Genomic DNA, 12,948 nt, shown 5'->3' with positions numbered 1-12,948 from the left:
GGATAGCAACACTATGGCACTTGGCCAAGCATAGTCACCACGCTGTTCCTACACGTGATAGCCGTAACCAGGGTCAGTGAATTACACCACGTTGCAAGGAGGTGATTGTTAGACCAACGACCCTGATTAGGACGTTTTACCGATGGCCTTTAGAGTTAAAACTAAATCGTCTCTGATGCTAGCGTAAACGCCGAGGCAGCGGCAAGTCCCATCAGTATGGCTCTGCAGTCAACGACGGAAAGCTAGTAGACAGAAGAGCAAAACTTGTGGAACACCGCTTTGACACGATATCAAAATTTTAGCCGAAATTATTTGCATTTTTTAGCTGTTCTGTTCCTCGTCCAGGTGTTCTGCCAGGCCTTTCCCGATCCCCTTCTGTGATCTCTTTGGGTTTGCAAAGTGCGTAGAATAAAAAGCATTCATAGATACCCTACCTCTTTGTACGAAGTCGAAGTGAACTCCCCGACGTAGGATCCAGTCTCGTCCAGAGTGAAGGACAGCTGTTCAACTCGAAAACTGAATGCCTTCGGTGCTTCTGGTGTCTCTCTGTCGCCCGCTTCGTTTCTGCAGTATGTTTGCCGCGGTGCCTGAAGAGAATACCAAATTTATTGGTAAACGCGTGTCAAATCAACAATGCACCAACTTTGAACAAATACGATGTCTGTTTATGTCCTGAATTGTTGCTGTGACGTTACACTGAGATACCACTAGAAATATCTCCGCAATCATTATGTTTAGTAGTGATTAGCTATGCTTTGCCAATCGGACGATCCACCCGAGTGAGTCGGCCCTACGTACTCAGACATTCTGAACTACTATAAGGGGGTACGGATCCGCTATCCGCCGCCTCATCGGGATCTAAAACAACAAGAGGCAGTGTACTGGCGAAGACTGCAGACAGGAACATTCCCTAACCTGCATATCCTAGCAAAATGTACCCGTCACAATATTGGGACACCTGCCCATGGTGTGGTAGCAAACCTTCGTTATACCACATCACGTGTCAATGTAGAAATAACGATAGCTTTCGTAAAGACCCGAGTGCGGAACAGTGGGAGAGCCGGCTCTCCAGCGGCGATTTGGATTGCCAACTAGGTCTAATCCAACACGCCCAGCGAGCAGCGAAGCTCAGCGGAGCCCTGGAATAGGGGCACCGACCCTGTGAGAAGACGGAAGATGGACCTCTTCTGCTACTAGCACAAGACCTTCCTAGAGAAACTAACGTATTTCCTATCCTATCCTATCCTATCCTATCCTATCCTATCCTATCCTATCCTATCCTATCCTATCCTATCCTATCCTATCCTATCCTATCCTATCCTATCCTATTCTATCCTATCCTATCCTATCCTATCCTATCCTATCCTATCCTATCCTATCCTATCCTATCCTATCCTTATGCTTTGCCTAAAATATGTTCTGCATGGTAGTGGAAGGAAAGGCTGGTGCAAGTCAACTCGAAGCCGTGAAAACGAAACCGTAAGGACGTGAAATGCCCTTCGTATTTATCATTGCGAGCGCCCCTACTCAAAATAGAATTATTCGCTGTTGGTCGCAGTATAGCTGGCGTAGGACAGTCGCACTCATAAATCGTTGTTAAAGGCAAGGAGCTCTGCTTCCCGCCTTATCTTTTACAACAGCCAGCGAACCTTGGAGGAAAGCAATATCGCTTGACTCTGATGTCTTGAAGCTGCAACTCCAAAATTACTCGTATTACTGTCATCCAGGTGAAGAGTGCACTGTCAAACAAACTGTAGCACAGGAGAGCAATGTACTATAGCTCCGTTCGATTCCATGTCTTCGTCTCCTGCTTCACTACCGCTTGTTTCTCAACCAGGCCGGAACAAGTCCAATTAGTCTCGCTGCTGAAGTACGCTGTATTGAGCATTTTATTTATTTTCTTTTCGTTAATTATTAAGAGATGATTCATAAACACGGAAGCACTCTTGTATATTACAGAGCCTCAGTTATTCAGACGAAAACATGCAAGAATAGATCCTCTGGTTGCTGATTTTATATTATCTAGAGTGAAATATGGGGGCCGCCTCAGGAAACCTCTCAGTCTACAAAGTATACTAACATATTGTTCAAAGTAGCATTCACCACTATTTAATCAAAGTAGTTTATTAACAATCTTTGTAGAAAGAGCCCCAAAATACCATTCAGCAACTCACCTTACAAATGATATTTAACCGAGTAAAATGTGCCTGCTGAGAAAGGACTTTCACACCATCAACCTAGCCGCAAGTTACACTTATTCCGAATGGCAATCATCGACAAGTTATTTCCAAGAGTACCCACAAGCGGATGATGCATCTATAGCAGAATATTTATAAACATGTCAAACATATTTGAGTTACACTGATATATTCACGCCCTCGAACCGCTCAAAAATGTCTGTACAAGATTTAAATCATACTTCAGCAATGCCAAATTGAGAAACATGTATGAGTGGCGGCAGCCGACTTCTCGTTCGTGGTCTTATTACATACATAATTATTATATTTACCTGGGTTGGTTCGCTCAGGGTTAGATCTCTGCTTTTTCTGTTTCATTTGGGTGTCGTATTACACGGAGCACATTTTCTGATCAAAACGTGACATGGCTGTTTACCCTCCCTAGCAGCTCATAAACACAAGTGATTCACAGAAACCTCAGTGAAAATTGTGTCACTCACAGAACTGCATTTATATGAGAAAGCTTCCTGAGCGACAAGCTGAGGAGCTATCATGTTGCCGTCTTACTTTGTTCAAAACGATCTATTCCGCACAAGATGGCAATAGTGGTTTTGGGTACAGTTGTACCCACGTAGACGATTCTTAATGAGGGAGTAATTACTAATTGCCATTCACGCAAGCGCAGCCATACAGGTACAAAGGAAGGCTATACAGCTTTTTCCCAAACCTCGTAGAAAAATTCGTCCTGGTCCGGGCATCGAACCCAGAACCATCATCTTTCTGGGGGCAGTTGCTCTACCAACTGAGCTAATCAGGATGGTCTGCAGATGAGATGGCAGGGCGAGAGCGAATTGATCAATAACTGGAATTGGGAACGGTGGTGATCGAATATTTTTTAGGGGAATCCCCCAAGAAACTATGAAGTTTCTGAGAAAGCTGCATAGTTTTGCTTTCTAGCCGTATGGCTGCGCTTGGGTGGATATCAATTAGCAATTGCTCTCTTAATACAAATCTACTCCACCTTGAGGGATCATACTCCAACTGAATATGTGAGTTGCGTAGGATAATGGCGGCATCAGCGTCGACGACGCGTGCTTCGAAACGTCGCAAATCTGACGACTGCGCACTATCTACTATCGATTTTATTGATGACCCAAGTAACACTGACTCTGAAGATTCGGCCTTATCGTCAGAATTCAGTTGCGACACCGATAACAATGGAAACCAGCCCAGATCATCGGGGGCCACACATTGTTGGCCTTTTCTGCATGCGTCTGGAACCGCTCTGGATGTTTTGTTTGTGCTGTTGGTGCCATTTATCTCATTCCCAGATTGACAACAACATTTGGGCACGATATCTTGCCTCCCGCAAAACAGGGAGTGGCGTACTGCCCAAGAAGGGAACCGCGGGCATCCGTTTCGGCATAGCGCTTTGCAGCGGCCCTCGTTGATTGCTCATTAAGCCTCAGGAACACTATTCAATACTGCAATTTTATTTTTTCACAGGGAGTGGCCAATATATTGCTTTGCATTTTGTATATCTAGGAATATTTTTTTTTTAATTTTTGTTGTTACATTTACAAGTGCATTTTGTCAAATTTTCTTCAATGTTTTTCTAAAATCTGTTTTTTAGAAACTATATTGTGTGTTACAACCCACTACTTTATATTCAAAGTTGTATGCCTAAAAAGCGAATCTATTGTGCTTTCCTTTCAAATATTGTAAAAAATTTTAGTTATTATAGTGTTTACAGAAAAAAAAACATCTACTAAAACCTACAGAAAACGGCCATTTTGCTCACGTTAGGGAAAGAGTTAAACGTGTCAAGCTGTATTTTCAGCCCGATGCCATCTGTCAGGTGAGAGTACACAAAAGAGGAATCCAATGAAGCTTACTTCGAAGTCCTCGTCGTTGAACTCGGGCTTTGACTGGTACCAGGCGACGTTCTTTATGGTGTTCCACGGAACAACGTTTTCATGATCCTCAGGGTCGGTGAATGTTCCTTTTTGCTCTATGCGTATGGGGACAGTCATTTCCGCGTTGGGAAACATGAACGAGTGGTCTGAAAGAAAAGGGTAAAAACAAAAGACAGTCTCGAATAAAGAGTTAATTTTTTTTTTTTTTTTTTTGAAAATCAAGCGCAGCTCCCAACAATCTCACGTTCAAAAATATTAAATGGCCCCGTCAGGATGACGCGGTGGTTAGGGCATTCGACTTTTCTACCCAAGGATGCGGGATGGAATTCCGGCCTCGGCGGCCGCTTCTTACTGCTGGAGGCGACAAGCAAGCAAAGCTGTGCTGTGCGATGTCAGTGCACGTTGAAGAACCCCAGTTGATCGAAATTTTCGGAGTCCTCCACTACGGCGCCTCTCACAGCGTGAGTCGCTTTGGGACGTTAAACCGTATAAGCGAAACCAAAAATTTAAATGCGCCTCTCCAACACAAGCAGCCTCGGGAATCCAAATGTTATGAACAGTAATTTTGATACACTCAGATTATTATTGGAGAACGCGTGTGGTTCAGTACTAGCCGGAAAATGGCCAGATGGAGCACAGTTCGCATGAAAACGCTGCACGCAGTAGGCCAATACCCAGAATTGTGCTTAGAGATGCGCGTTTGGCTGATAACATCCCTCGCCCTGTCGACGTTGCCCAGTTATCTGATGCACGCCATGCGTAACTTCGGAAGCGCGGTGTCTCCGCTGGACAGAGAGCGTGCAAGCCGATTCCTTAAGTGTACGCACGGGGCGCGAGAAAACACTACGGGATAAAGCCCCTTGAAAGGGACTTTACTACGAGAGCGTCTATCTCTATAAAGTACCTGCTCTTCTCCCTAGGCTGCGCGTTACGCTGCGGCGATTGGCACAGCAAACTTCGTCGTAGGTTTCCTATTGCGATGTATTTCTGCGGCTAATCAAATCTCTCGTTGAAAGGAAAAGTGCCTTCCTCATGTCCGCTTTCTTGCAGTTACCTAGCAAAAGACAGTTTCTTTTCAAACCTCAGAACGAAACCACAGGAAACGAGATGGTAGAAATGACACAGATTTATCGCACAAAATAGTAGCAAACCAAACCAAGAAATTGTTGATCTAAGCTTAGCGCCATAGCTGACTGGCATTTAGCGTCGAAATATCTGGAGCGTCACGATAATGCTGCTTCTCCTCTTCCTCTGCAAACGCAACACGGTCGTTCTGCGCGCGGCACTTGGCGAACTTTGAAGTGGCTTCATAAATCAGCAGCAGATGTGGCCTCGGCGAAGCCATACGTTGCGTTCGGGAATAATTCGCTCAGAAAGAAAAGGGCGGGGAGGAGAAAAGCGCGCGTTGCGTGGAAACCTTAAGGAGAGGATCATTGGCGAATCAGAAGCATCAGACCTTTTCAAACACCGGTGAAGATTTCGGTCGACTGGTCTTGTTTATGCGCCATAAAAAAAAAAGGGGGGGGGGGGGCGGTAGCGCGTAAGACCACTGATAAACGTTTTCAATGTGCAGAATTAATACTTTTGAGCAACACCCAAATCATAATTTCTTAGAAGAAAGTCGAGAAATTATTATTCATTTTCAAAACCGGCGTTTTGTGAAATTCGCGGCTAGACTGGGTGTCACCTGGTGGTCAACTTTAAAAGTATTCTTAATGCCACTGGCCGGGATCATTAGTATTAGGGTGCCGTTCACTGCATCCGCTGCAGCCACGACGGCCGAGTCGTGACGGCCGAGACTCCCAGTAGCTGCGAAAATCGTCTGCTCGTGCCCTGTGTGAGCCCCTGAGGTAAAACCTGAGACATCCCTCCATCACATGGACGATATGGCAGGATCTGTCAACTCGGGCTAGCTTCCTAAACCTAGGCCGAGCAGGCCTTAGTTAAACTTTGGTTGAAACGGGGCTCATATGTATTTTGGGTGATTTTTCGCGCAATGAGGTAATCATACAGTTTTTTGTTATTGATTGTCTATGCGGTAATACAGGCATAAATCAAATGATTAGTCGTTGAGAGAGGGCATGTGGAGGGTGAAATAGTTGCGCAGATGGGTCAGAAATACTTTCCGCAGTCGGACAACCATACGTCCGGCTTGTGCGGCAGAAGCCCATAAGGAGGCGGGCGGGAGTCTTCAACGGCGTCGCGTCGTACTCTTGATGGCGGAGCTGTATTTTTTTATATGTTCCACCACGCCCTCGTCGAAAAGAGGCGCATATCAATGGGCCCCGCGTGCTGGCGCTCTCCTATGCTCTCTCTTAATCGACCTTTGTGCCTTATTGCTTATTTCATTTCCTCTGGCCTCACTGCCTCGTTCGTTGCCCCAGGTGACCCCCTGTAAACCTAACGAGACGCAGCTCATACTGCACAAATTCATGAACAGGTTTCTTCGGGTCGCGTATCAAGTCACAAAGTGTAACGCTTTTGTAAATCCACAAGTTAGCATTTCCAGATCTGAGTTGTGTTGGATTATGACATACGTGCCTTGCGAGATTCCGTGGAATAATTAAAAAGCCTGATTATTTCATTTAATAGAGAAAATTGCTTTGATAATTGGCAAGCTCGCACAGATTCCGCATGAATGGCAGTGTAGCTCACATTACTTTGAAAGCCGGTTGCAGCGAAACCTAAATGTAAATGTTAAACTAGAGCCCCTGCAAAACGATGCAGGGTTGCTCAAATGTCTATTCCTCCCCAGATCCCGAATATTGGGATTCAATAAATATTTCTTCCTCCACCTCCAGCAGGGCAACGTTGAGGAAACTGCTGATGATAGTTCAAGTGGCTAAAGACATTTGGAAACGCAAACAGATAATTGTATTTGTAAGATTGTTATGCTGTCCCCTCTCACCCGCCCCAAATATAAATTCGTTTAGAATGTAATACTCTTGAATTCAGCTCATAATTAGGAGCGACTGGAAGTGTCTCTGAAGCAGATGGTGATAAAAAGAACCAATAATAGAACCTGTACTATGCACATACAAGAAAAGATAAGCAGGCCTTTGTACACTGTTATCAACCGAAAATGGCGCTGTCTCTGTGAAGCAAGCAAGATGCGTATGCTGATTAATGCAAAAAATTTCAGAATAGTGTGTAAGCCAGAAAGGGGCGGTACTGAAGCACATTTGGGGAAAACATCTTCGCGGTCAGTTTGTTGCAGTAGCGAATTTACATAAGATGTAGCCATCAATCTCTTCTATCGAGATGCTATCTCCTTCTCCCGTGTTCCGCTTTGATAAGTTTTTTTTTCTCTCTCACATTGCCGCAAGCCTTATTTTATCCGTAGTACAGCGAGGAAAGAACAAGCTCTTTTGAAAGCTGGCCCTCCGCTACAACCTCTGCTTAGAGCACTGAGCGGAATGGAGTTATACCTAACCATTTTAAACGTGATAGCGTTAGAGGGCACACTTGCCGAAAACCTTTGGCTCCAGAATGGCATTCCCTGATCCATCAGCACAGTGATTACGTCACAGGCCATGACGTCATTTAAAGAGGAAAGCACTTTCGCAGAAAAGTAAATGTAGTCGAGTACGAATCGAACCTCTCCTCTTTCTTCTGCAAGCTGGACCCTTTCCCTGCAGATACATCAGTGAGGAGCGCTGAATCAGTGCCAGCTGAGAGACCATATTCTACCGCGTCAGAAATATTTACAGCAAACGGCAACCATATATTGCATTACGGTGATAGTTGAAATAAACATCAATAAATCGTCCTACTTCGTAGTACTACTACTTCGCTCCACTTCTTTCCTTTACTACGCAGCGCTACAAAGCAGCACTATTATACATTTGTTCACTTACTTCAGATACCTCAAGCGCCCATGCTCGAAATAAAAGGGGAGGGGCAGGGGGAACAAGATTCACCAAAGAAAACGCAGTGGGTTTGCACTACAAGAATACAAAAGGCTGTAAACACATTTGAATATAAACAATCCCAGTAACCATGGACAATTTCAGAAAACAGCGATAGCCAGGAATGTGGCTTTGTATATTAATAAAAAAATGCGCATCCGAAGAAACGAAAAAATCAAGTATTTTAGAACCGAAGTGAAGTGGCAAATGATAAAGCACAGAGCAGTAAAACATACGTGACACGCAATGGTCGACCAATGAACACACAGAAAAGATGGCAGCGGCTTAGCTCGGCTAACCCCGTTTATGCAAACGAAAGCTTTCTTACTCTTGGTTATGCTGTGTTACTGAACCAGGGTAGACTCATATAGGCATTGACCTAGTTTACAGAGCGGAATCAACATTAAGCATGGTCAGACACGGCTTGCTATGCTTTAACTCTTCCATGGTTATCTGCGAACGTCAAAAAACACAGCCGAAGCACTGGTTTCACGCGCGACTCCTCCATGGCCGTCCACGAACCTCAAGGATACCACAGCCGGGTATAGACGAAGGTGTCGAGGGTGTTTTGAAGGGGGAAGTCCCAGGAAGCGAGCGATATGGGCAGCAGTAACGGTGCAAGGAAAGGGTAGGCAGTTGACTGGAAGGCTGTGTGGCATTGTGTCAGCCAATGTTGCACATTTGCGGAGATATGTGACGGTACTAATTAAGTTTACTAGATGTGAAGAAGTAGAAGAAGAAGCGAGCGCTGCGGCTCCACGCGCCTCACGTTCGAAGAAGCAGGCGGGGCCGTGAAGAAGAAGAAGAAGAAGAAGAAGAAGAAGAAGAAGAAGAAGAAGAAGAAGAAGAAGAAGAAGAAGAAGAAGAAGAAGAAGAAGAAGAAGAAGAAGAAGAAGAAGAAGAAGAAGAAGAAGAAGAAGCGAGCACTGCCGGCCGCTCGCCGCATGTGCGAAGAAGAAGCAAGCGGGGCCGGCCTCGCCTCGAAGAGGCTAACAAAGCTTTTGCTTTCAAAAGTAGTGAACTGAAACTAAAGCCAACCATACTGCTTAGCTATAACTTATTACCGCTATACTAATTCTAGCTACTATAGTTAAGATAGTTATCAGTGGTATCTAACGTCCATGCTGCTATGTTATCAACTAATATGGACACTTAAGCGTTCTCGAATGTTCGTAAAAGATGAGTATTTTTGGTTGTAGAAGCCGACTGTGAGCAATGCATTAACATTACTGCATATATCTTCATAGCTGTGCCTTTTTTTCTACAATGAGCTGGAATCACAAGTTCCTCTTTACTTAAGAGTATTGCGTGAGTAGAATAGTACACATGGAGTTTCAAAACAAGCCCTCCGACGTGGGATGGCACGCTAGAATGAAAGTATACAATTTAGAAACCCTACGATCAACTACGATTTTATATCGACACGTACTCCCTCCCCACCACCATCTTAACAATGTTCAAGCACATGTTATTCGTAGGAATAAACAGTGTTATTGCACCTTCGCGACAATTCCATTGCCTTCACAATTCTGACCCCTCCCTTTCCAACTGTCCTGCCCTATATGTAAATCTATAACATTGCCTCTTCTGCCCTGTCGAACAGTTTATTCCCTACATTCCCCTACACTTCACCCCCCCCCCCCCCCCCCCCCGTTCCCACCTGCGCCTCCTTTTGAGTGCCTGGCAGTCCACGGTACAATTGGAAAGTCAGTTTACCTTGTGCAAGGCTTAATTTGCATGCCTAAAAATGTCGCTCTCTCTTCCGTTGCTGATTTATTTGTCATTATATAGGGCCGCCGCTACTGCGCCTTTCATTCACGTAATTTCAAGAAACTCATTTTTGGCAATTGCCTCCTGGCTTTCTCTGTCCTTTTTTCTTCAGGTGGAAATGAAGATTTTTTTTATTTACCTACGACAACAGCCTCACGTTTATCATCTTCATATAGCGATATAGTTGTGCTATTAGACACTCACTGGCTGACCAGTAGTATCGCATGAGGTAGGTAGCGTCGTCGACCTTGTCGTAAGCGCAGCTTTCGAACAAGTTGGCGGGCAGGTGGCGTGTCTCCTCGCCGGTGGCCTCCCGCACGAAGCGAGTGCGGTAGGGTCCACCGAACCGCAGCGCCTCCTGCGAGCTGTCCATGCGTGAGCGGTGGGGACGCTCGCCGCGGTACTTGAAGCCGAACGGAAGCTGGGTGTTCTGGAAGTCGGCCATCTCGCTGATCTCGCAACTCTCTTGGCTCTCAGGGTCAAGCGACGGCTTGGCTGCAGCATAAACATAGTCATCGTAACAAACTGCTTTTCGAATGCGCCCGACAGCGTGCAGCACATATTCGATGGCTGCGGGACTAAATGATTAGCACAGTTGTGGAATGCAAATTGGCTGGTCTTGCACAAGAATATGGCACGTAATGCCCCCCCGATAGGTGACTATATGCACTCTAGGTAAAGTCTTATTTTTCATAAAGTGTGAATGTGTATTTCGGTTCATAGGCATTGCAGTGCGCACTTAGTTCAATTACCAAATCTCTAGTACTTTTTTAGCCTTAGAAACTGCTCTTTCGTGACTTCTTAAGGCGGCGCCTACAGAGTCATAAATAGAAGCGCTTTTATTATATATCTAAATCTCTTTTCTACTATCATTTCAAGCAAAAAAAAAAAGGCAGCAGTGCCCATTTTGGTGTAGTCACTATTCGAATAGTTTCACGCGTTATTTCACTGTCTTAGGGGTGAGCTTTATCTTGAACAAAATAAAGTGAATACCTGGTCACTCAAAGCGTGTTTCTTTATCTAGCATTCATTTTGAAAATGCGTAAATATTTAATTTTTTCCCCTCCCATAAAAACGCATGCTTGCTTGAAACAACAAAATATTCAGGATGACGCACTTATTTGTTAAAGTTACTCAAAGGCCATTTCAGACTGAAGTAGCCTACGACGGAAACAGGGACTATTTGCTCATGTACCAAGACCTAGCAGTGCAATACCTAATTTAGTACGCGATTTCAGTGTAAAATTTGGCACAAACACAATCTCCGCTGTGGCAAGAACAACTGCAATAAAATCACTTGTGTCATTCAAACTTGAATAAAAGACAATATCAATAGTTTTTAATATACCCGTTTGGCACATGCAGCGCGCTGAATAATTTTCCCATAACGCACAACGCGATGCCCATATTGAGGTTATTTTTAGTCTCCTAAGGATCCCTTTAAACAGGTTGAATGGAGCTCTTAAATTTTACTTTCCCGAGACGTTTTGCTCGAACAAACAAGAGAAAACCAGAGTTTCGAAACCGTATGACGCTATTTGCCCACAAGTTCAGCGTTCTTGGCTTCGAGGGCATCTACACATTAAAGTGGAGGCAAAATGAGCCGCAGTTGTGCAACCAACTCCAGACGCAAAGGTAGAGCGTGCTTTCTTTTTCCCGTTTCTCTTGATTATTGGCTATGCAAGATCCGGCTTAATATTAACAAACCCGACGTGCATTACCGATGGTTCGCCCACTTCTTAAGATTGGCAGTGGTTATCTGTGCCCTTATTCTTCACAGGCAGGCAATGATGTCGTTTGTGATTTTCAAATAGCCAACGATGTCTTCACGCGCGCCATTTTTTATTGTCGGTAGCCCCCAACAACTGCGCTTTACGGCACTTCCTTGTCTCCATTGAGAATTACTTTTTATTTATAAATTTAGACTTCAAGTCTTAGCTATAGCGGCTGCAGTGCTACTTTCGTATGACCGTTTCTGTTTTTTTTTTTCGTCTATTTTGACAGTTACGAAGTTACAAGGGTGACTAGCGGGTTGTACACTAGGGAAGCATGAGACGCGCTTACTGTTACATTGCACGAAGAGCTATCATTCGTGACGACGCAGGAAGACAGGTAACGCGGTTCGCCATCTTTACCACCGCGTGCGTTTTGGCGCAGCCGTTTCGAAAAAATCGCAAGAAACATCGAGTTTATGAATGGCCTATTTCAATTTCGTTCATAATTTTGTACCACTCGTTTTCTCTCTTTTTTGCTGTTCTCATCACCTTCGCACAAAGTTACCTCTTCTCCGGTGTCGTTCTCTGAGTTCTTTTTTCTTAAAACATCGCTAATGTCAGCGTATGTTTCTGGCAGCACCCACATATTTTTTTCTGATCCATGAGCTCCATCGTAGCTTACCTCCTGGCCGGTCGGAGCTGTAAGTGGTGACCGTTTCCCTGAAGTAGTCGTATATGTTGACCACCTTTTGGCCGCGCAACACAGCGGAGAGCTTAGCTCGCTGGTTCTCGCTGTCAAAGTACTCTTCCATCCAGGCTGTCTGATTGCGCACCAAGTCTATCCACTCGTATTTCATGATGTAGCTCTCTGGTATCACAGGAGGAAGCGGACCTGCGGTAACATAACAGATGCTGTGTTTACTTTTAGACAAAGTTCAAGACGCCTTTCCTGCTTGATGGTCTTGTCAATCGGCACTGCGAAAACCATCAAGTGAAATAAAACATGTACGAAGTAGCAATGTGGCGGTAATAAAGGTCCGCATATAATATCTTTTTTCATTATAAGCAGTAAGCACAGACAAATGAATTAAAGCAATACTCAAGACAGCTATGCAGATTCCAGAAAATAATACCATGGATCAAATAACCTTTCCTGGTCCCCTCCTATCCTAGACACCTATTTTGTGCATTAACAAGTACAAACATAACGAAGTGCAATGTTAAAAACGTAACTTTCCATTCTTGAGTCATTTCACGAATGTCTGCAGAGCGTAGACTCCAAGAAAATTCGTACCAAAACGTTTCATCATGAACGGGCAACATTATAGAATTAAGTTGCGGCTGAAATGCGTAAGCCTTTTTCCGATAAGTGCGTATGTGATCTGGGTCGCTCGAAAGTCGTTTCGTTCTCCCCGCGCTTTTATTCATCGCGTTCACTCTTGTTTCTTTGGGCCCTACGCTC

General features: G+C 44.6%; 1 protein-coding gene across 1 annotated transcript in view; it reads right to left on the bottom strand.

Moving 5' to 3' along the window:
- Window positions 1-12,948, bottom strand: part of LOC146186778 (uncharacterized) — a 65,585-nt gene that overhangs the window by 49,189 nt on the left and 3,448 nt on the right. The window contains exons 3-6 of the mRNA XM_084607399.1: window positions 12,169-12,378; window positions 9,976-10,266; window positions 4,073-4,239; window positions 435-587 (exon numbers count right to left, since the gene is read on the bottom strand). Coding sequence (XP_084463525.1) covers window positions 435-587; window positions 4,073-4,239; window positions 9,976-10,266; window positions 12,169-12,378 — 821 coding nt within the window. The remainder of the gene's footprint in view (window positions 1-434; window positions 588-4,072; window positions 4,240-9,975; window positions 10,267-12,168; window positions 12,379-12,948) is intronic.

Source organism: Amblyomma maculatum, chromosome 6, assembly GCF_055883805.1.
Source record: "Amblyomma maculatum isolate TAMU_Amacu chromosome 6, ASM5588380v1, whole genome shotgun sequence".
Taxonomy (NCBI): Eukaryota; Metazoa; Arthropoda; class Arachnida; order Ixodida; family Ixodidae; genus Amblyomma; species Amblyomma maculatum.
This window is presented reverse-complemented; position numbering and strand designations above follow the sequence as displayed.